The sequence below is a fragment of the Oncorhynchus mykiss genome, chromosome 2 (assembly GCF_057628025.1).
Source record: "Oncorhynchus mykiss isolate SJ-2025 chromosome 2, ASM5762802v1, whole genome shotgun sequence".
Classification (NCBI taxonomy): domain Eukaryota; kingdom Metazoa; phylum Chordata; class Actinopteri; order Salmoniformes; family Salmonidae; genus Oncorhynchus; species Oncorhynchus mykiss.
This window is the reverse complement of record NC_143023.1, coordinates 39,180,813-39,197,705: the sequence shown is the minus strand read 5'-3', so window position 1 is coordinate 39,197,705 and position 16,893 is coordinate 39,180,813. Positions and strand designations below refer to the sequence as shown.

The 16,893-nt window shown below is 46.3% G+C and overlaps 1 protein-coding gene across 2 annotated transcripts in view; it reads right to left on the bottom strand.

Annotated features, from left to right (window-relative positions):
* Window positions 1-961: 961 nt before the first annotated feature.
* LOC110489609 (teashirt homolog 1) overlaps window positions 962-16,893 on the bottom strand; it is a 39,735-nt gene continuing 23,803 nt past the window's right edge. For both annotated transcript variants that reach the window (XM_090199416.1, XM_021562345.3), the window contains exon 3: window positions 962-5,751. In XM_090199416.1, coding sequence (XP_090055542.1) covers window positions 2,285-5,751 — 3,467 coding nt within the window. In that variant the 3' untranslated portion in view covers window positions 962-2,284. The remainder of the gene's footprint in view (window positions 5,752-16,893) is intronic.

The window sequence follows — 16,893 nt, the reverse complement described above, 5'->3', positions numbered from 1 at the left end:
GCCAATACAACACGTTTTGAGAATGAGGACTGCAAGTCATTACACTGTTAGTTAGTACCCAGTCGGAAATCTGAGACCAAATTGTTGATGGTGCCATTTCTCTACAGCTGCTTGAGGAACGCATCTTATGTGAGACTGTTAATCTACAGCAAAGGTCAAACAAAGGTCACCTCCCACTGGGAACGTTTCATTGAAATTACATGGAGACAACGTCGATTCAACCAGTGTGTGCCCAGTGGGTTAATACTATGATTCATCTTTCTGTCCCTGATCTATTGTCTTAACTCTTGTAAAAGTTGGCTGGGTGACATTATCAAGAGAAACTCATATAATAGTATCGTTTCAGTCCAAAATACTCATTGCGTGACATCTTAATTGTTGTTATTTATTGTGTCGACCGTCAGCAGTCTGGATCAAATGGAACAGACACCCATCGGACTCGTTTCCAGGAAGACAGGCACAAGCACATTCATTCCCATCATGAAGACAACACTGATTCTTTCAGTGCAGACACTCCAAAGGCCAGTCACAAGCCTAGCATGGGGCTCACAGCACAATAAACCCCCTTACAGCTTATCATCACCCTCATCATCATCATTATATGATGATTCGCAGTCATCAGTCCGTGGCATGACACTAGGTTTTCTTTATAGACTTTTATCTTTTTTTACATCTTTATGTGTATCAATGAAGAAGGAAAGCTAATGTTCTTTTGTGTGTACCCTACACGTAATATATCATATGTTATAATATAATGTTGCACCTTATATAACCTTGTAAAACACAGAAATGTTGTGCACGGTGAGTATTTAGTTACAGTATTTCATCGGAGAACTTATAAGTGTGTTATTTATTTTCTTCACCAGAGAACAGTAACCACAGAGAATTATCGAAGTGAGCCCCAGTCTTTTCACTGTGTCTATGTACTTCCATGCATAACAAACACACAATCACAAATCCATGACTGTTAACAAGAACTGCGTTGAGATTTATTTTACAATTGAGAAAAAAAAACTAAATGAAAACAAACTAATCGGTGCTAGAAATAATTCTTTTTTTTTTTTACAATATCATCGATAAAACATTGAAATGTATAGTCATTGTGCATCGCTTAATTCTTTTTCACACCATATCATGCATCAAATTGGATGCAAGTATAATTCAAATCATTTCTGTAAACCAAGCCAAAGAAGCTATATTCTTATTTCTTAAAAAATGACATTTTTGTGAATCTACAGTATATATCTATATACACATTTTTTTTATTTTTTTTATTTTATTTTATATAAAATGACGATATAAAAGTTAAAGAATGCACACACCTTTTAAGTACAAAGAATGTTGAGCTATTGCAAATGGCAAGATATGTCTTATGGAGTATGACATTTCACTGTGAGTCATTTACATGTAAAGGACTGTTCTTTTAAAATGCTTGAATTCAAAGCGCCAATTTTTTTATTTTTTAAAGGAGCTTGTAACAAACCATACAATTGGAAAATTACTATAAGTGATACTTCACATTAAAAAAAAAAAAGTTTGAGCAAACTTGCATACTGTACGGCCATTCATTTTCACTGACTGATATGTAACCAGAAGCAGCATTTCAATTACTCTGAATGTTTACATTATCTGTTTCGTTTTGTCATACACTGACAGATTTCTGAGCAGGCCATTCTTTAGCAAAGATGTTGCAGTGTGACAAGAACCGAGAGAAGAAAATAATTGATCTTTCAAATTAAAACAGATTTTGGACAAAATGCAGAATATCTTAAAACATGTTCTCTTTACAAATAAAATGTTAAAACGTCTATAAGGTGCTACGTCAGTCTTTCAAGGGGTTCTTCCATTCTTTTGGTGTGAACAATGAATTTTCAACTTCTTCATATCAAGTATTGTACAGTTTTCTTTTCCCCCTAATTCATTTTCTGGTCGCCACTTTAGTCACCATTGAAACAGTAGTAGTTTTTTTTTGTCATGAAAAGATTTTTTAAAAAAAACTTGTATTTAACCTTGGTTCACTAAAATACATGCACAGATCAGACAAATAGCATATAAATACATTACAAAATAAGTGTTAAAAAAAGCTTGGCAAAAGAAAATCAAATAAAACATGGTCCAGTCAGGCAGTATCACAACATAAAATAAGACTGATTTCTGGCGGCTCAGTTCGGCCCAGTGCAGTAACTGTGAACAATGTTATCTTAGTGCAATGAAATTCTGGTCAGTTACACAGCCGTCTTTCTGTCTGTTTATCTGTCTCTTCCCTCAGCTCCAGACCTCTCTACTACTTCTCCAGTTTCTCAAGAGCAGTGACGAACACCAGGTGATCTTCTGGTGACTTGCCATGGGTCTTGCTGAGGTGCAGTTTGACTGCGTGCTTGCTGACGAATGTCCGATTGCAAAGCCTGCACTGGTAAACTGAGCCAGTGTCGTCGTCTGGTGAGGTCAGGGATGCCAGGGTGCTGCCAAAAGTAATTTTGTCTGTGATCACCTTGGAGGCAGCCTGCTGCTCCCGTAGGTGCTCATTGGACAGCTTGGACAGGTCCTTCAAGCTGAAGCCCAGGTGAGACTCCAGGTGGCCGATGTAGGCGGACGCAGTCCTGAACTGCGAGGCACAGTCACCGCAGAGGAACACAGGCTGGCAGGAGTCCATGTTCTTCAGGAACTTGGTCCCGCCAGTCCGCCGGAGCTGGTACTTGACGTTGGCCAGCCAGTGAGAGATGGTGGTCATGGAGAGGCCTGTGAACTTGCAGATGTGAACCCGCTCTTGGGGGCCGAGGTCCGTCATGGCGTAGCGGCCCTCCGGGGTCTCCCGCAGGCTAGAGCAGAACTGAGCCTGGAGGATGAGGAGGTGCTGGGGGTTCCAGTTGGACTGCCGCCCTTTCCTCTTCTGGACCGGGGAGAGGTCCTCCAGAGCATCCTCGAACGCACTGCCGTCTGCGTCCGACTTCTCGGAGATGGATGACGGGGCGGAGGACTTGGGTGTCAGCCTGCCTGTAAGGTTCTTCACCATGTCTGAGATGTCCATCAAAGCATTCTCTCTCAGAGGAGAAGAAATGTCAGACAGAGACAGGCTTGACATTATGGGTTTGTTACCATTTATGCTGCTGTTACTGTTGATGCCAGTGCTGCTGTTGCTGTTGCTGTTGTTGCTGTTGCTGTTTTTGGACTTCCTCAGGTCCATAGGCTGGTCGTTGTTCTCGTACTGATAGTAGCGGTTGATGGGCTCGGCTTGCTTGGCTTGAGTCTGGTTGAAGGCCGGTTTCTCCATCACGCTGTTGCTGATCTTGTAGAGCATGGCCAGCGGGTCGCCCGCGGGGCTGACGGGCTTGGATGCCTTGCCCAGGTGGTTGTTCATGATTGACTGAAGTGCGCTGAGGGGGTTGATGAAAGGCCTCTCTGGTGAGTGATCGGTGATGATGCCCAAGCTGTTGGTGCCGTTGGTGATGGGTGACTGGCGAGTCTCTGGGCCGTTCTTTGAATGGCTGTGGTGGTTGTCTACCAGGCTCTCTTTGGGCTCCTTTTTGCAGACCAGCTCCGACTCTAAATTTCCAGGGCTGCTGTTCCTCACGAGGGGCTTCCCGACAGTGAGGTCATTGGGCCCTGATTGGTGGTCCCTCTGCTCTTTCAGTACAGGAGACGGCGACTTGATGGAGGATGAATGCCTGTGGCGGTCCAAGCTGACCATCTTCTCCTCTTTCTCTTTCTTCACAGCAGCAGCAACAGCTTTCCTTGTGACCTTCTCCACCAGCTCTTCCATGGCAGTAACATTGCTCCTGAGAGAGGGCGGAGATGCAGGGCTCCTGGGGGAGTGGCTCACTGAGCCTGAGTCCTGGTTCACCAGGCCGCGGAGCCCGCTGTTGAACACCGGCTGGATCTGCACACTCTGGACCGAGGAGTGCAGTGCTGCATGTTTCATGTGGCCCTGGAGCTGGTAAGCAGCGTGGATGCTGGGGTAGCCACCACCCCACTGGGGCGTGCCCGTCTGGGCCTTGCTGATGGCACTGGACACAGTGTTCTCCAGGGACTTGAGGATGTCCAAACCTCCTTTAGGAGCCTCCTCCAGGTCCTCCTCTGTCAGATATTTATACGACCCAGCGTTCACCTCAGTCTTCTCACCTGGCTCTTCCTTCTCCTCTTTGATCTTTTTCTCCCTGGGTTCACTTGCCTCCATCCTCTCGTCTTCCGGTTCTCTCTTTTCGTCAGAGCCGCAGGAGAGTGCAGGGGAGACAGGCTGAGATTTGACGCTGGGGACGGGAAGCCTGGTGGTGGTGGGTGGCAGAGGGATGGATTGGATCTTCTCCTCCACCACTGAGTCAAACACTAGCTGCTTGCCCTTTTTTGAGGCGGAGTTGGTGACCTTGAGGAAGTGGCCTGTGACCATCATGTGGGCAGTCAGCTGCTGCAGTGTATCGTGGGAGCTCCCGCACTCCATACACTTCAGGATCTGGGCCTTGCGAGCCTCAAACTGCCAAGTGTAGCTGGCACCGTTCTGATAGCCGTAGCGGTTGTTGGGTGTGACATAGGGGTTTGTCGTGGACTTGGGGTCTTTCCCAACGTCCCCTTGGGGCATGTGGCCACCGCTACCATGGACAGAGTCTGGGGAGCATGGGGATACTAGGGCGTCCTGGAGGGCTCTTTTTTTGGCAGAGGGCATCGGTTTAGTGACCAGGGCTGGCACTGGTTCTTTGAGGGGCACTTTCTGGTAATGCTTGGTCTTGATCATGTGGACGCTCAGGTCCTGCAGAGACTCAAAGGAGTGGCCGCAGTACATGCACTTGAGCACCTTCTGAGCGTCCTCTTTGCCCTCCATCTCCATCAGGGAGCGCTTGCGGGGCTTGGACCAGCGCTTGCCCCGCTCTTCCTCCTTGTCCTTGTTGTCGTCACGGTAGTGGCCCGACTCGTTCATGTGGACCGTGAGCCCCACCAGCGTGTCGTAGGCGCCGCTGCAGTCTTTGCAGCGGAACTTGCTGGCGCCGGTGAAGACTGAGCCGTAGAGCTTGTTGTTCTGGCGGTAGAGCTGTACCGTGCTGAACAGGCTGGGCTCAGGCAGCAGTTGGTAAGGGGTATGCTGGAAGGTCTTAGCCAAGGCTGCCTGGTGCCAGTCATAGGCCACAGCCCCACCGTTACTAGCACTGCCACCGCCACTGCTGGTGCCACTGTTGCTACTGATGGAGGTAGCCACGGTGCCGTTAGAGCTGCCACTGCCACTGCTTGTTTGGTGGTTGGCGGTGGCCGTACTTCTTCTCCCATTGTGGTGGTGGCTGCTAGCATTGCTGTTCTCACTGTGGTTGTTGTTGTGTGTGGTGGTAGTGGTGGGGCTGGTGGCGGTGGGGATGGCGCCAGCAGTAGCAGGCGTGGCTTTCATGATGTCCATGGCAATGCTGGACCAGGAGGCATCTGAGATCAGGTTTGCATAGACAGCTTTCATCTGAGCCAGGCTGTCCCTCAGTGAGAGGCCATTGTTCAGTCCAGAAGGGAGGGGGGCTTCCTCCCTCTCATGGCCATCCCTGGAGGAGGTGCTCTTGTAGTCTGTGAGCCGGTCACTGGCATCGCTGAGCGGGGAGCCGTAGCCAGCGTCTGGGTTGGTGCCATTACTGAGTGGAGAGGCCCGGTAGCTGGGCGGCTGTCCTCCATCCTCTTCCTCGTTGCAAAGGTACGCAGTGTCCTCCCCGTTCAGTGACAGCCCGTCATCCTGCAGGTGTTCCTCATCGACTGCTCCAGCCTTAAACTCGTCCTCTGGTGAGTAAGCTGGAAGAGAGAGCGGTAGAGAAAAGGGAAAAAGGAGGTCAGCAAAGTGAAATAAAAGACTTACAATTCACTAACAGGACCACTGACAAAACAGAGTGATGAATAGTCTGTGGCAGGAAATATCGGCTTTTATCTGTGTGTGTGTGTGTGTGCTCACGTGTATGTCTTTGAGTGTCAGTGAGTCTTTCTTAACTCCCTATTTCGTTGCCCATGCCTGCTGTTCCCTAGGATATCGCTAACTGCTTGGCCTTGTTAGCCAGCTGCTTGACTCTCCTCCTTTCCTTCTCCCCCATGCCTTATCTCTACCCCCCCCCCCCCCACACAGACAGTGAACTTCACTTTATTTAGTCATTCACGTGGTGAGCTTACGCAACCGATCAGGAGGGAGGGAAACAAAACAATCATTCTGGGATGTTGCAGCATCTCCTTCACCCACACTCATGTGCCAAAGGCCACTCTCGCGGAGTTAATAAATAAAATGATATTAAATACCAGACAGTACTGTCAAGTCATCTCTACAATGTCAAATAGGGGAGTGACACTCCTTGACTGTCTCTGTTATGTTAGACAGCTTATTGAGAGGTGGAAGTGGATATGAGTCATACTATACATTGTGTTCTGTATTCTTTTCCTCGACACATACCGTGTGTAAACAACTTAGCATCAAAAACACGGGATGAAACTAAAGAACGTACAGGATAGACAGCATAATGTAACAGGTACAAGAGAGACAGAGAGAGCAAGGGAAAGAGAGAGATGGAGAGAGAGAGCAAGGGAGAGAGAAAGAGAGAGAGCAAGGGAGAGAGAAAGAGAGAGAGAGAGCGAGCAAGGGAAAGAGAGAGAGAGCAAGGGAGAGAGAGAGAGAGAGCAAGGGAAAGAGAGAGAGAGAGCAAGGGAAAGAGAGAGAGAGAGCAAGGGAGAGAGAGCGAGGGAAAGAATATGGGAAATATTGTGAGTGTGTCGGTGAGAAAATAGAACGTAGGAGAGGCAGGAGAGAGTTGGTGAGCATTAAAGCCAGGGAGAGGTGGGGGGGGGCAGAGTAAATAAGAGGTGGAGAGAGGGAGAGACGGAGCAAGGGAGGGGAGACAGGAAAGACGGCCCCCTCAGTTTTCCCTTTATCTCCTTCCTCCGTGGTGAGATGTGTGTCCTAGATGCCAGCATCAGTCTCTCCTGATGAAACAGATGTGCTGTCAGCTTCAAACAGCACGCTAACCTGTCATATCATAATCTAAGTGGACATAATACCTGATATATGTACACTGGCACCATTTACTGCTGCCTGAGAGGAGATGGGAGGGGGAAAAAAGGCGAGCAGCTGCATACGGAAGTGTGTGCGTGCGCGTGTGCACGTGCGTGTTTGTGTGTGTGTGCCTGCATTGGTGTGTGTCTGTTCTCATACATGTACGTTTTAACGCGGTAGCTTTCGAACATAAAGGACCTACCGTTGTCTATAGGTTTGCATTTTCTGTCTATGACTGATATGCCCTTCTCTCCAAAACGAGCCACAGACTGTATTCTGCTCATTCTCTTGATTCCTGACAGGATTTGGAGGGAAGTGAGCGCAGCACAGGAGAGCCTGGCTGTGTTTCAATCCCACTGACAGACAGAAGCTGAGACAGTTCCTAAAACTCTGAAAATCCCTAACACAGCAGATTAGCATTAGCTATCTACTGTACAAACTCTAACTGTAAGACGTTTCCCCGGTATTATGCCAGCCTTCCCCTCGCCAACGGCCAACTTGTGCTTGAAAAGAAAGAGGACGATGAAATCATACAGTAAAACAGGCGATTCAGTCGTCACTAGCCTCTGATCAGTTCCAGTGAACCCATGTGAAGAACTATGTCCACAACATCGGCGCCAAAAACGGCATTTTGGCAGCCCCGCAAATCTACGGAACGAAAGGGGGAATGGAACGGAGGAACAATATCTGTGAGTGAATGGCAAAGTACAGGCCGAAGGCAGGGAGGGGGAGGGGCAGGGAATGGTGAACGACAGGACGTGAAGGAAACCCTTTGACGATAACTGTCAATCAATGCTTATCCCCTCGTGTTGTCATGGAAACAACAAAGAGAGGGAAATCAAAGCCTGCCGACAAAAGAACGGCTTAAAACATCTGTAAAATCACAGGTTGGAAAGTGGAAGGCTTCAGAAACCATAAATATGGGATCTTATGATGAAACCCATCTAAAAATTAGGCCTAGGTAGAGAATTGCGAAAAAAATCTATATATTTTGACTGTGTGATTAAATCGCAATCAGACAACAACTCCTCCTCCTCCCTAAAAAAAACAACTAAACGGAAATAGGACAGCCATATCCGTTCAGTCATTCATGAAACCCGATCGAACACAACGACTCAAAGTGTCCTAAACCTAGACACACATATGAGGGGAGACGGGAGCGAAGGGGAGGGGTTTGGCGTGCTGTCCCCGGTGGTTTAGCTTGCCGAGCGGGTGATGGCTGTGAGCGGGGCCATCTGCACGGCCGTAAAGGCGCCTGTCACTTCTGCTCCAGGACGCCTCGCCGTCAAAGGGACAGGTGGTGGCGCGGCCAGGATGTGTCCCGAGTCCTGTGCTGTCACAAACGTCCGGGATCAAGCCACGCCATGTCACCGCAACACACACACACACACACTAAACGCCACGCCATTTCTGGGCACCACACACGCATACATACTAAACATTAGCAACACCATGGACGATCTACAATGTTTTTGAAAAAAAGGTGTTAGTGGACAGTCCATCTATATTATGTGCAACAAACTACACTATCAGTAACTGTTACCAAAACAAAGTAAACCCTAGTTTCTGTTTAACTGTTACCAAACAAAGTAAACCCTAGTTTCTGTTTAACTGTTACCAAACAAAGTAAACCCTAGTTTCTGTTTAACTGTTACCAAACAAAGTAAACCCTAGTTTCTGTTTAACTGTTACCAGACAAAGTAAACCCTAGTTTCTGTTTAACTGTTACCAAAACAAAGTAAACCCTAGTTTCTGTTTAACTGTTACCAAAACAAAGTAAACCCTAGTTTCTGTTTAACTGTTACCAAAACAAAGTAAACCCTAGTTTCTGTTTAACTGTTACCAGACAAAGTAAACCCTAGTTTCTGTTTAACTGTTACCAGACAAAGTAAACCCTAGTTTCTGTTTAACTGTTACCAGACAAAGTAAACCCTAGTTTCTGTTTAACTGTTACCAGACAAAGTAAACCCTAGTTTCTGTTTAACTGTTACCAAACAAAGTAAACCCTAGTTTCTGTTTAACTGTTACCAGACAAAGTAAACCCTAGTTTCTGTTTAACTGTTACCAAACAAAGTAAACCCTAGTTTCTGTTTAACTGTTACCAAAACAAAGTAAACCCTAGTTTCTGTTTAACTGTTACCAAACAAAGTAAACCCTAGTTTCTGTTTAATTGTTACCAAACAAAGTAAACCCTAGTTTCTGTTTAACTGTTACCAAAACAAAGTAAACCCTAGTTTCTGTTTAACTGTTACCAAAACAAAGTAAACCCTAGTTTCTGTTTAACTGTTACCAAAACAAAGTAAACCCTAGTTTCTGTTTAACTGTTACCAGACAAAGTAAACCCTAGTTTCTGTTTAACTGTTACCAAAACAAAGTAAACCCTAGTTTCTGTTTAACTGTTACCAAAACAAAGTAAACCCTAGTTTCTGTTTAACTGTTACCAAACAAAGTAAACCCTAGTTTCTGTTTAACTGTTACCAGACAAAGTAAACCCTAGTTTCTGTTTAACTGTTACCAAAACAAAGTAAACCCTAGTTTCTGTTTAACTGTTACCAAACAAAGTAAACCCTAGTTTCTGTTTAACTGTTACCAGACAAAGTAAACCCTAGTTTCTGTTTAACTGTTACCAAACAAAGTAAACCCTAGTTTCTGTTTAACTGTTACCAGACAAAGTAAACCCTAGTTTCTGTTTAACTGTTACCAAAACAAAGTAAACCCTAGTTTCTGTTTAACTGTTACCAAACAAAGTAAACCCTAGTTTCTGTTTAACTGTTACCAAAACAAAGTAAACCCTAGTTTCTGTTTAACTGTTACCAAAACAAAGTAAACCCTAGTTTCTGTTTAACTGTTACCAAACAAAGTAAACCCTAGTTTCTGTTTAACTGTTACCAAACAAAGTAAACCCTTGTTTCTGTTTAACTGTTACCAAAACAAAGTAAACCCTAGTTTCTGTTTAACTGTTACCAAAACAAAGTAAACCCTAGTTTCTGTTTAACTGTTACCAAACAAAGTAAACCCTAGTTTCTGTTTAACTGTTACCAAACAAAGTAAACCCTAGTTTCTGTTTAACTGTTACCAAACAAAGTAAACCCTAGTTTCTGTTTAACTGTTACCAAACAAAGTAAACCCTAGTTTCTGTTTAACTGTTACCAGACAAAGTAAACCCTAGTTTCTGTTTAACTGTTACCAAACAAAGTAAACCCTTGTTTCTGTTTAACTGTTACCAAACAAAGTAAACCCTAGTTTCTGTTTAACTGTTACCAAACAAAGTAAACCCTAGTTTCTGTTTAACTGTTACCAAACAAAGTAAACCCTAGTTTCTGTTTAACTGTTACCAAACAAAGTAAACCCTTGTTTCTGTTTAACTGTTACCAAACAAAGTAAACCCTAGTTTCTGTTTAACTGTTACCAGACAAAGTAAACCCTTGTTTCTGTTTAACTGTTACCAAACAAAGTAAACCCTAGTTTCTGTTTAACTGTTACCAAACAAAGTAAACCCTTGTTTCTGTTTAACTGTTACCAAACCCTAGTTTCTGTTTAACTGTTACCAAACCCTAGTTTCTGTTTAACTGTTACCAAAACAAAGTAAACCCTAGTTTCTGTTTAACTGTTACCAGACAAAGTAAACCCTAGTTTCTGTTTAACTGTTACCAAACAAAGTAAACCCTAGTTTCTGTTTAACTGTTACCAAACAAAGTAAACCCTAGTTTCTGTTTAACTGTTACCAGACAAAGTAAACCCTAGTTTCTGTTTAACTGTTACCAGACAAAGTAAACCCTAGTTTCTGTTTAACTGTTACCAAACAAAGTAAACCCTAGTTTCTGTTTAACTGTTACCAAACAAAGTAAACCCTAGTTTCTGTTTAACTGTTACCAGACAAAGTAAACCCTAGTTTCTGTTTAACTGTTACCAAACAAAGTAAACCCTAGTTTCTGTTTAACTGTTACCAAACAAAGTAAACCCTAGTTTCTGTTTAACTGTTACCAAACAAAGTAAACCCTAGTTTCTGTTTAACTGTTACCAGACAAAGTAAACCCTAGTTTCTGTTTAACTGTTACCAGACAAAGTAAACCCTAGTTTCTGTTTAACTGTTACCAAACAAAGTAAACCCTTGTTTCTGTTTAACTGTTACCAAACAAAGTAAACCCTAGTTTCTGTTTAACTGTTACCAAACAAAGTAAACCCTAGTTTCTGTTTAATTGTTACCAAACAAAGTAAACCCTAGTTTCTGTTTAACTGTTACCAAACCCTAGTTTCTGTTTAACTGTTACCAAACAAAGTAAACCCTAGTTTCTGTTTAACTGTTACCAAACAAAGTAAACCCTAGTTTCTGTTTAACTGTTACCAAACCCTAGTTTCTGTTTAACTGTTACCAAACAAAGTAAACCCTAGTTTCTGTTTAACTGTTACCAAACAAAGTAAACCCTAGTTTCTGTTTAACTGTTACCAAACAAAGTAAACCCTTGTTTCTGTTTAACTGTTACCAAACCCTAGTTTCTGTTTAACTGTTACCAAACAAAGTAAACCCTAGTTTCTGTTTAACTGTTACCAGACAAAGTAAACCCTAGTTTCTGTTTAATTGTTACCAAACAAAGTAAACCCTAGTTTCATCTCACGTTAGGGGGTTTCAGATGAGTGTAGTCTTGTTGGAGAGTAGACCGACAGAGAGACACGGGGGTCTAGATGGTGTTATGATTAATGGGTCTGGGATGACTGTGTTCCTTTTCACTCTGTACTGTCTCAACATAATGTTAGGGCTGGAGGTGTAACACACACACACACACACACACACACACACACACACACACACGTCTGTTTCATTTGATTTGGGGAATGATAACAACTGAAATGGAATCACATGTGTATCAGCGCTTTAGCAGAGAGTAGGCTCAGCGTCATATCATTTCTTCTCAAGCTTTGGCATCTTGGTCTGGCCCTTCCATTTTGTGTTTTTGTTGTCTTTCCGAAATCTGCTAGTTGTTAAATTAATTGATCTCTGTGTCAAACAAAACAGATAAGAAAAGCAGAAAGGCGATGAAACGAGAGGGAGAGAGGGAGAGAGAGAGAGAGGGAGGGAGAGAGAGAGGGAGAGAGAGAGAGAGGGAGAGAGGGAGGGAGAGAGGGAGGGGGAGAGAGAGAGGGAGAGAGAGAGGGAGAGAGAGAGGGAGGGAGAGAGAGAGGGAGAGAGAGAGGGAGAGAGAGAGGGAGAGAGAGAGGGAGAGAGGGAGGGAGAGAGGGAGGGAGAGAGGGAGGGAGAGAGAGGGAGGGAGGGAGAGAGGGAGGGAGAGAACGGGGGAGGAGACCAGTCGGTTACTCTGCCATCCGACCCCCATTCCCCAACACCCCTCCTATTTCCTTACACACATTTCTCTATTTATCTGATGTGATTTTGGGAAGAGGGGTGCAATCACTGCAGTCATTTGCACCACTAATGTCCAATCCTGGCCCCCTTCACTCATGTGATTTAGGCTGGTGTTGGAGTGGGCTAGTGGGGGTATGGGGAGCTGGGAGGGAGGTGGGGGCCAGGGGCCATTTAGCCCACGCTCTAATGGGAAACTGGCAGTCTTATTCCTTCCCCTACATTCTGTTTGTCACCCCGCTCCTCCATTACGGTCCTCTCAGCCCTGATAGCTTTGGACAGGAGCTGATCAAAAAGCCATCGCTTGACCTACGCGCCGTGGCGGCCCGACGAGACGACTCGCGCCAGCCAGAGAGAGAGGGATGAGTGTGTGTGTAGGGGATGAGGAGGGGGGGGGGGAGATAGCTCCTCGGATCGGGACAAGAGGGGAGGCGGTTGTAAATAAAATGACATTATTATTTATTCTGTCCCGTCATGTAGAAAACCCAATTATGGTAATGTCTGCTGCCGGCCCGCCGTGTCAGAGAGATGGAGAGCAGACGGAGAGCATGCTGGGTTGTGGATTCCTCTGGAGCAACTCATGTGAGAGAGCAGTGGCCTGCCTGCGTGTCGGTCTGCCCACCGAGGCCCTCCCCTCATCTCCGTCACCGGACGGTACACTCTTTAGAGTGCACCTTTTTGTAGGCACAGAGGTACACAACAGCAGACCGGAATCTGGGCCTGCCACCCTCCACTTCCCACTCTCCATGATACAGTTGATTGTTTACAGGACCGTATAGAGTAGGCTACATGCACTATAGATGTGTAAGAAAAAAATGGATACCTACTGTAAGTGTCTGGGGTTTAGCACCACCAGACGGACCATCTCACCTAAATTAAGAGGTAAAAAGTTTTTGCAAAATATAGAGAAATCGAAATATATAGGATAATTATCAATTTCTGTAATACATGATTTGTTTCCCTTGCATCATCTTCCTAAGTCCTAATATCTAGTCTGGAGATGTGAGTGATATAGGTCCTCAAATAATTCCCCTCACTGCCACCCCCACCACTTTCCACCTCCTCCTTTCCTTTCCCTACCCTATCCTCCCTTCCCTGCTCTCCCTCCCCACACTGGTCCAACCACCGACGTCAGCCTCTCCCTCCCTCCCCACACTGGTCCAACCACCGACGTCAGCCCCTCCCTCCCTCCCTACACTGGTCCAACCACCGACGTCAGCCCCTCCCTCCCTCCCCACACTGGTCCAACCACCGACGTCAGCCCCTCCCTCCCTCCCCACACTGGTCCAACCACCGACGTCAACCCCTCCCTCCCTCCCCACACTGGTCCAACCACCAACGTCAGCCCCTCCCTCCCTCCCCACACTGGTCCAACCACCGACGTCAACCCCTCCCTCCCTCCCCACACTGGTCCAACCACCGACGCCAGCCCCCCCCCCCTCCCTCCCCACACTGGTCCAACCACCGACGCCAGCCCCCCCCCCCCCCCCCCTCCCTCCCCACACTGGTCCAACCACCGACGTCAACCCCTCCCTCCCTCCCCACACTGGTCCAACCACCAACGTCAGCCCCTCCCTCCCTCCCCACACTGGTCCAACCACCGACGTCAACCCCTCCCTCCCTCCCCACACTGGTCCAACCACCGACGCCAGCCCCCCCCCCCCCTCCCTCCCCACCCACACTGGTCCAACCACCGACGCCAGCCCCCCCCCCCCCCCCCCCCCCCCTCCCTCCCCACACTGGTCCAACCACCGACGTCAGCCCCCCCCCCCTCCATCCCTCCCTCCCTCCCCACACTGGTCCAACCACCGACGTCAGCCCCTCCCGAGTGGAAGAATACAGCATATGGCCAAGCACCTACAGAGCCTTAAATAACTGCTGCGCCATTCCAGCTCACCGTACCGATTTATCTCCACTCATTTGAGAAAACCTCAGACCGGAGCAGAGTGGACCAGTCCCCACAAGGAAAAAGGCCATTTGTCAGGGATTTAGGGTTGGGTTAGAATTAGTGTTAGGGTTAGGTAAAGGGGATACCTAGTCTGTTGCACAACTGAATGCATTCAACTGAAACGTGTCTTCTGCATTTAAATCAAACCCATCTGAATCAGAGAGGTGCGGGGAGCTGTTAAAATTAGGGTTAGGGGTTAAAGGTTAGGAGTTAGGGTTTTGAGGTTAAGGTTAGGGCTAAGGTTAGGGGTTAATGAAAATGGGATTTTGAATGGGTATCGATTGTGTGTGTCCACAAAGTTGGTGGGGGTTGACAGCTGATCTACACACAACTCGCAAGGCACAGTTAGAGTTACTGTAATGTGGTCTCTAACCTTTAATATTTTTGTTAGCTGAAGTCATGTCAGCGGAATGTCTTCCGGATTCTTTTCCTATTCCCTGACTTCACTACGGCACAAAATACAGCACAAATTACAATTATTATTCTTGAGATTCAAATGTGAGATTACGATGGGAAATAGTGTTGGGCCGTAACAGCTCTTACATGACAAATCTAGAGGACATCGAGAAGAAAACTACTGCCTGGCAGACAGGTAGCACTGTTCTGTATGAAGGTTTAGACATATTGAATGAGAGGAAGGGGAGGTGTACATGTACTGTATGTGTGTAGATACAAGAGGTAGGGTGTGTGTGTGTGTGTGTGTGTATTCTTGGCTTGTTTCTCTGAAATTATCTTTGAGTCGGATATTAATAGACCTGGCTCTATAAATAAAACGGAAGCACCACACACAGACACACAGACACACACACCTAATTTCTGCACCATGCATTCTTGTACACTAACCCACACACCCAGACATGTATTTAGCAACATGTTTGTTGGTTCTCCTGTCTGATTGTAAAGAGGGGTGGGGGGTGTAAAAACGAGTGGATGTTTTGAGCGGCTGAGTTGAGTGAATGCACTTGGTGTAGCACAGCTGGGCTGAACGCGCCGTGGGATCAATAGAGTGAACCAGCAGGGATCGATCGCAATTCATCTCGCTTTTAAAAAAATAACATTTTCATTCTCACCCACACACACACACTGAGCATGTTACTAGCTTGTTAGGAGAGGGGGCAAAACATGTGGGTTCATGCACGTATAGGCGTGCATGCAAACACACACACACACACACTGAGCATGTTACTAGCTTGTTAGGAGAGGGGCAAAACATGTGGGTTCATGCACGCATAGGCGTGCATGCAAACACACACACACACACACACACACAGTCCAACCTGAGTAGCTGAACTGAAGCGATGCACGCACACAGAGGTTCATTAAAACAATATGGAATGTATTTATTTTGATTGGGCATATCAGCTCACCCCCGTCGTCTCCTCTGCATAACAAGCCCTGTATAATTAAACCATCAATTTCAACACGTCCGTTTAATTACCAGAGACAATGTCAGGAGGCAGGAGAGTAAACAAGTGCCTTTGAAGTGAGTTAAAAAACCGCTCCAACACAGATGCTGTTCATTTTAGGTGGGATGCTCTTTTATATGAAAATGTAATGTTCAAAAGAATGGGTGTGTGTGTGCGTGTTTTGTATTTTTTTTGTTGGTACTTCTCCAGGAATGCTTGGAAAGTAGTAGGCTGGTGAGGTAGTGGGTACAGGTACCAGGGGTGTGGCGTGTTAGTGCCTGTGCGTGTGTGTGTGTGCCCGGACATGGCTGATGTGTGTGTGTGTGTATATATATGTGTGTGTATTACCCGGCAGTGTGTGCATTATGTGTGTGTGTGTTCCCTGACCAAACACAATGGGCTGAGGGTATAATAATTGATTGGGGGCCCCGCCTCCTTGTCCAGGGTGACCATGACAACGGACGACAGGGGGACAGACATGACAGTGGCTGGGACGGTCGAGTGGACGCTTCAGGTCAATGTCAACACACACTCGCCGCTTCCAGCAGCTTAGCTAATTACACAGCGGCCCTTAAGGCCACTTACAACAGGTTAGCTAATTAACAAACAACTGATTACAAATGAACAGAGAGGTGTTCTTAATCTCCCACCCCACAACGCGATGACAAACACTAACCACTTGTAATTAGTTCTGGGTAAAGGGAGGGGTGGAGAGGGCAGGATTGTGTGTGCATGTATGTGCTGTTTCGGTAAAGGGACCGCATCTATGTGTCAAACTAACAACAACACTGTCATGATGTAGTTGCCACTTTATGAAAAGTTCAACGGTCCAGCCACAGTTAACCTAGTCTACGTACCTTCCTATTAGCATAGTGAGTGCCATCGAAATAACATTGGGGTTGAGGGCTAACACAACTCACAGGCCCGAACGGCCATAAGGCTCCGAGTCGCACCTGCCGACAGTTATAAAATCCTTTCTCTCTCCCTCCGCCCTAATTTTCACGGCCCCTAAAACATCCGCTCTCTCGCAAGGCCCCAAACGTCCATCTGCCCTTTTTAAAACGTACCCCCCCTCCCACCACCACCACACACTGGCACAGACGTCACCTGTGCCTTTTAAGCTGCCCCAGTCCCCCCCCCCCCCTCCTCCCCTTGAACACTTCCCTCGAATTCCACCTGCCCCCTTTCA